The 7361-nt window shown below is 33.9% G+C and overlaps 1 protein-coding gene across 1 annotated transcript; it reads right to left on the bottom strand.

Annotated features, from left to right (window-relative positions):
• LOC104728867 (protein CUP-SHAPED COTYLEDON 2-like) lies at positions 13–1886 on the bottom strand. The gene is made up of 3 exons (XM_010447793.2): positions 1629–1886; positions 1244–1527; positions 13–663 (listed from the first exon to the last, which is right to left on the bottom strand). Exons 1-3 carry the CDS (start codon positions 1816–1818, stop codon positions 13–15), a joined length of 1125 nt encoding a protein of 374 aa, XP_010446095.1. The 5' UTR covers positions 1819–1886.

Here is a 7361-nt window from a genome sequence, read left to right on the forward strand (position 1 = left end):
CCTCTTTGGTGATCAGCAGTTCCAAATACAGTCAAGTCCAGCATGAAGCAGACCGGCCTTAGTATCATTCTCTTCCGCATTCGTCGGTAGCCAGTAATTCATCCCTGAGAGGCCACCTCCGCCATGGGAATAAGGCAGGTTACCGGAGGAGGTCATGGTCGATGCAGAAGACGATCCAAAGTAAGGAAAGTGATTGAAGTTTTCTTGGAACGACGACCTATAGTTAGATAGAGCCGAGACGTTTCTAGAGACAAAACGAGGAAAAGGATCAAAGTCAAACCCTGGCGGCGGTGGAAGATGGTTGAACGAGTTAACATCTAAGCCCAAGGCCTTAGTAGTAGTAGTAGTGGCAGTGGAGAAACAGGACACGTGCTCGCTTATTGCACTGGCTGTGACGGTTGTGTTAGTGCTACGGCTGTCGTAGGAGCAACTGCTATCGGTGTAGCCGAGAGTTGCGGTGGGATCTAGGAGAGGAGGGAGTGAGACGGAGGACGGAGAGCTTGGTTGTTCTTGGTAGTTTCTTGAAATCGTTGAGGACACTTTCGTCTTTTTAGCCGCACCTCCACCGCTGCTTACGCTAACACTCGGTGCTCCTCCTCCTCCTCCGGGTCCGGTACTGGCTAAACCGGTCTTCTGGAAAACCCTAGAGATCACCCACTCATCCTGAAAAAGTCAAAATATTTATACAACATGTTGATGAAAAAGTCAATATTGGTCTTGGAAATAAAAAAGAGTGAAGCTTTAAAAAAAACGCATGGAGTAAAAGCTTGCAAGAGAGAAGAATGGTGAATTAACTACTGGTTAAGTAAAATTAATTAAATTGTCAGAAGAATCCTGAAGATATATGCATTGGTTCTGGTTTTGCATTGAGCTTTCCAAAAGTAGGTTTCTACTAATATTTTATTTTATCAGAATAATTTAATATTTTCTTGCTTTAGGGAAAACACCATTATGATTGAAATCCCAACACATCATAAAAACAGCAGATCTTTTCTATTTTATGATCTATGATGCTCTCACTATAACCATAGTAAATACTAAATAGCCATGCCTTTTCAGTTTTCAGCCATCAGTATTAAATGCAAGACAGGAAAAAAAAAAAATCAACGTCACCAACTATGTCACACTCTTGAAAGGTAAAGAAAACGTAATAAATGTTTAATGTAAATTAATCAAAGAAATTAATAAGGGTTTTACTTTTATCCAGTAAATATAAAATAAATAACGGGTTTAATCGAAGTACCTTGGAGCTTCTTGAGATGAAATGGTAAGAGAATTTGCCTTCAAGACGATACTCATGCATAACCCAATTACTCTTCTCTCCTTTAGGAGCTCTTCCTTTGTAGAAGACAAGAGTCTTCTTCATCCCAACAAGTGCACAAGTCTTGGAACTGTAAATCTCTCTGTCTTTTCCGGTAGCTTTCCAGTAACCAGCCTCAGTAGCTCTGTTCGTTCTCAGTCCCGTCGGATATTTCCGGTCACGGAGGCTAAAGAAGTACCATTCTTTCTCTCCCATCTTAGCTCTCCCTAAGAAACATTTAGAGTAAGTAAATACTTCAAGAACCTTAATTAATCGCTAGAAATTATAAGAAAGTTAGTTAAAGTTTGTTTTTTTTGTGATTTCTTACCGGGAAGTTGCCAAGGCTCGCACTTGTTGAGGTCAACTTCAGCGATGGCACGGCTTGAGAAGCAACTGTCGAGGACCTTGCGGAGGAGGTAATGAGTGATGAGCTCTTCGTCCGTGGGATGAAACCTGAAACCCGGCGGAAGATATTGGCTGTCTCCGCCGTGGTCGTAGTGGTAGTAAGGAATGTCCATTGAGAGAAAAGATCCAAAGCTTTTGTTTGAGAGAGAGAGAGAGAGAAACCCTAAGGGAGACTCAAATGTTTTTGAAGAAGAGGATAAATGGATGGTTCTTGAGTAGGGGACGTGGTTATAATGTGAATGGATATCTCTTTTTATTTTGTTTTACTAGTTTTCTTTATTTTTCTTTTATACATTGGGATTTAGTAAATCAAAAACGGCGAAATAGAGGGAAGGTTTTTTTTTTGGTTTTGGTAGTGAAGTAAATAAATCTCAAAGATAAAAAAAAAAAAAGTCGTAGAAATAATAATAAAAGACAGGTACGTCTACTCTTTCATAGGAATCTGTGGTTTTCTCTGCCTTGTCTTGTAGTAAAGAGAGCAAAGCCAAAGCAGATTATTACATCATATTTTGAGTTTATCGATATATTTTTTTATAAACTCGAGAGTTCTTTTTATTGAAGGTAATACAAACTTAATCATGAAGTTCTATTATTTTTAAAAAATTTGAATAACTAAAGAAACGAGGAATGGGCTCTTGTTTCTATCTGAGTATGCGTGCGTGCATGAGAAAAAAGTGCAGTGGTATTCTCTGTCAGAGATGAAAATAAAAGAGAGGATTCAGATTGTATCTTTTAATTTTACAATTACTCTCTTCTTTCTTTTATGTCTACACACTTGATTTTTTTTTTTTTTTTCGTATTATGTGTTTGGGGGTACATTATTATTTATTGTACATACAATGACTAATCGAAACAATAGTAATTAGATAGTAAAGGAGACATTATTAGACATATACACTAGTTATTTGGAAAGTGAAGAGTTTCAATTTCTTTTTTAATAAAAATAGATATTATATCGATAAGGCTGTTTCAAATCTTGGAGTGTCAGCACAGTACATGATTAATTTATCAAAAAAATTGACAGAGACTTCGTTACTACACGCCACCACCTTCTCCTCTCCTTTTTCTTTTTAATTTTGTTTCGATTTTTACATTTTTTTTACCCCTTGAGATGGTTTTTAATTACTTTTCATTGCTTCAGTTGTAGTAGACTCAGCAAATGAAATAGAATTCCAAAAATCATTTTGTATGTCATTATTTTTCACGCAACGAGAGATTGAACAATAATTGAATCAAAAAAGTTACAAGATATACCAGAGAAGATATTGATGCGGCTTGGTTTTTCAGTTTTCTTGATGATCTAAAAAAAATATGTTTTCTTCTCTTTTTTTTATAAAAAAATATATAAATTCTGGCAAGTTGCTCGTCAAATAACAAGTTGTGTTATTATTTGTTAATCCTATATTTTTGATTATTACAAATCTACCAAAAAAGACATGAATACAAGTAAATACCATGTACTATTGTTAAATTCTAGTTCTGTTACTTTGAAACATTTTTATTTCTGTAAATTAAACAATTTTTAATTTATTTTAAGTAGAACTTCAACTGTTACCTTACATATCTAACTTCAAGTGTTAGGCTTAGGCCTACTTGACAGGTCTAGTCGTTAACCAGGATGTTAGCATATTAAATAAGGTTCAGTTCAACTTTATATATATAGTGTGATTAAATTAAAGTTCTGCTGTAAACATATACTAGTACATTAATAAGGTTATATAGGTTATAACTTGTTACCATTGCGGTAAACTATCCAGGTTGATTACTCTCTGTTTATCGGGTACATTTAAACAATCGTCGCATTTAAACAATCGTCAACACAAAAGAAAGGCTGTAAGCAGTAATAGAACCAAATAGATATAGAAGGTACATTAGCCGTGTAGACAAGAAAATAAGGTTGGTTTACTATATTTCATGTCTAAGTATATATTTTCTGGTAATTGTAATTTGGATTAATTAAGGAAAAATCTACTATTCAAATTATTATAACGTTACTGATAGAAGTTATTTGTAAACTTTTGTTAACTATTGTACCACCATCTTTTACGGTTACTTATCATACGAATCGGTTTTATCGTCATAAAATTTCTTATCGCAATATTTCACTATACCCCATACATTGTTTCAATATTAATTGTTATAAATCAGATCAGACACTTAAAACTAAAAAATTTCAAATCTTGATTTGAACTTTTATTTGAGTGAAAGAAAAACACACCCAAACAAATACACACTTAAAAAAGTAACACTAAAATGCAATTTAAACGGCACATAGTAGGGCGCAGAGTTTATCATGTGTAAACTAATTTAAGAAAAAAGAGAAGTTTGTGAAGTGTGTAAAAGTAAAAATCGTACATTTAAATGATTATCAGATACATGCTACTAAGACTATTACACCTGCTACAACTGTTTGCTAATATTTATTACTATCTAGTCTATATGTCTGTTTAGACCAGTGGTTTAGACATATCAGCAAATGACAGTAACTAAATCTAATTAAAAAGATCCTTTCCTGTCTAAAGATTATTGTAAGTAAATTGCTACAGATATATATTTGGAGAAATAGAATATTACAAAGCTACGAGCAGAAGTAATAATAGTATATACAAATTGTAAGTTGAATATATGACGTTTGTAAATATGCACCGTGCGCCAAATTTGAGATTAATGGGTGTCACTTGTTGCTTTCGAGTGTTCAAAACACCAAAATGGATTTGGTTTTTTCCACAGAAAAAGATCTGGTTACCATGAAATTTGTTATGTCTATCATTTATTACCAGACTTTTATTGATTTTTAAAGAGGTGACGCTAAGGGTATGGAGTTAAATGTTAATAACTGCAAAAGCAAATGAACAAAGGCCAATAATAAATAATGATAGCAAAATAAATGCAGGGGGTTAACACAGTATTAACAAACAGTTCACTTGTGACCTACTCAATTGTGTAAACTAATAGCCCAATCTATGTTTAACATTTGTTGTGGTCAGGTCAACATTTTCTTTAAAAATAATACACATTGTAAAAAAAAATATGTTTCGACAGAGGATCTTACTTCAGATAGTCTTCCCAAAACAAATAATCAAATTATCTGTTTTCTCGATGGTCAAGCTGAAGCAGTCGAAGAGTAGGTGAGGAAAGTAGCAGGTGAGATAGAACTATATCACTACATGAACTCAGTTTCCTGTAATTATAAATGATACTGTCATTTAATAGTAATAGATTTAAGGCAATTGTACCAGGCATCAACTAATTAAATTGAACGTCTTTATCAAATAATCTGATGGCACATTACTAGTAACCAAATGATGGTCTCAATTTAGTATTTACTAGGATAGTACCCGCGCTACGCCGGGGTTATTTTTATTTTAATTATCTTAAAGATAATTTTTATATATTGTTTGCAATAATAATTAAAAAATCAAAGCATATGTTAATTGATTATTAATTTTGATTTTTTATTTACATTAAAAACATGATTTGTCAACATTAAAAGAAAATATAATATTTAAATAATAATAAAAACTCTATGATAGCAGAATGCCAAAACCATACCATATAAATTTCATAATGCCAAAACCATACCATATAGTTATGCTTATGTAGCATTAAAACTACGAGTAAATAAAAATGAAGAAACATGTTTCACCTATCGATTCCTAGTTTCAATCTCTTCATCAAAGAAACATCTTCATTATTCTTACTCCATCATGAAACATTTCGAATAAAGATATGTTCTTTACTCTTGTGGTCTTTTAGTCTGTAGTTTAGTATTTGTAAAACTCTAACATGTCTTCTTCCAAAACAAAGATATGTATTTTACTCTAGTGGTCTTTTAGTCTGCATTTTAGTATTTGTAAAACTCTAATATCTTTTCTTCCAAAGGATGAGTCTTGTCTACAATCCCAAGTTAACCTCTGACTCTTTATCTTCCATCACAACTTTTTCAGTCTCAGCATTGTCTCCATTTGTCTAAACTTCTGACTCTTTATCTTCCGTCACAACTTTTTCATCATCTTGTTTTTTTTAATCTCAGCATCTATCTCCATTTTCTTTGGTTAAGACATATCCTCATCTTTCGTAACTTCTTGTGTTTTGTTATCTCGAGAATTCTCCTCCTCCTTTGCCACTTAAATGTTGAAACTCATTTCTCCTTTTCCATGTCAGTCCCAATATTCAAGAACACTCATACAAAGTTGCAGCTCCATCCAACCTCATTTGACAAACCAAACATTAAAATGTTACTATTTACTCCATACAAATGTCTCAAAACACACCAGTGAAAAACCACAACTAACCGTTAAAATCACAATTCCACCGTTGAAATTGTAACCAGTAGTACCGTGAAGCTCCTCACCAAATCTCAGCTTGATCGGGTAAGTTTTGGACTACCAAACATTGTTCCAAGGAGACAATCTCAAATCTGAAGGGTTTCTGGTTTGGGCAGTTCCAATACCTTCTTACGTAGGAAGCAACCCACATTTCTTGAATATAACTCCGATCGGATTTCCGTTAGTTGGTACGAGCTCATGGCTTGATGGTGATCACACAAATATTTTTTTCTTTCTAATCCGATGTCACATTCGGCGCCGACGAGCCTCCAAAGGCATCTCTCCAAACTGCTTTATTTTCTTATTCCTCTTTCTCGTTCTTCTCTTCTCCAACTCCGATCTACTCCGACTTTGCTCTTCCACCACCACCGTGGCCTGCCACAGTCACAGTAATGACTACCAGATCCACCACCTCCGCAACGTTTCCTTCTCTGTTGATTGTCATCATGTTCGCCGCTTTCCACCTCCATCTCTCGGCACCATCTTTTCTTCTTAATTTTTATCTATTTTTTATGATCTCTCTTGCTCTCCCATACTCTCTCATGGCTACCTCTCTTCTCCTCTCTCCTTCTTGTGGCGATGTTAGCGTTCAACACCAACTCTCTCTCTCCCTCCTTGTTGAACGAAGTCGGCGATACAAGTGTGTTTAACACACGATCATACAAACTCTTTTCGTTACACCAGTGAAAATAACATTGAATCCGCAGTGTTGGTGACCCCATGACTCTCTTTCTATCGATTGGATCAGAATCGCCGATGAAAGCTAATTATAAAGAATAAGAAATCAAATCATTTAGGAGAACAAATATGTGTCCACCTAGACAAAAAACTTATCTGTATTAATGTTTTAATTTCATAGGTTAGTGAATGATTATTATTAAAATAGAATGATGAGGTGTATTAATTAAAATGTTTTTATTGGTTACCTGTTTTAATTGATGTGTCATCTACAGAATGCTTCACAATGCTGATGTGTCATGTTCTGGAGAGAAACATTCAAGTTTTATTGTATTGATTGCAAGATAATTTGACCTCTAAACAAATATTCAGCATTTGTAAACATAAACTATTTTATGCGTTAGTATTTATATTGGTTAACGAGTTACAGTTGATGAACCACTCCAAACTACAATGAGTTTAAAACTTTTTTTTTGTTTTTAATGTTATCGTCTCTACTTAAACTTTATATCTACAAATCTTTGTCAGACCTAATTTGAATTTCATTCGGATTAGTAATCATCAAAATTTAGTGCATCAAATCTTTTATTTTTTGTTTAATTTGGTCAATTTCAATTACACTTGTTTTTTTTTTTTTTTTGCAATAGAGA

Source organism: Camelina sativa, chromosome 11 (genome assembly GCF_000633955.1).
Source record: "Camelina sativa cultivar DH55 chromosome 11, Cs, whole genome shotgun sequence".
In the NCBI taxonomy this organism is placed as follows: domain Eukaryota; kingdom Viridiplantae; phylum Streptophyta; class Magnoliopsida; order Brassicales; family Brassicaceae; genus Camelina; species Camelina sativa.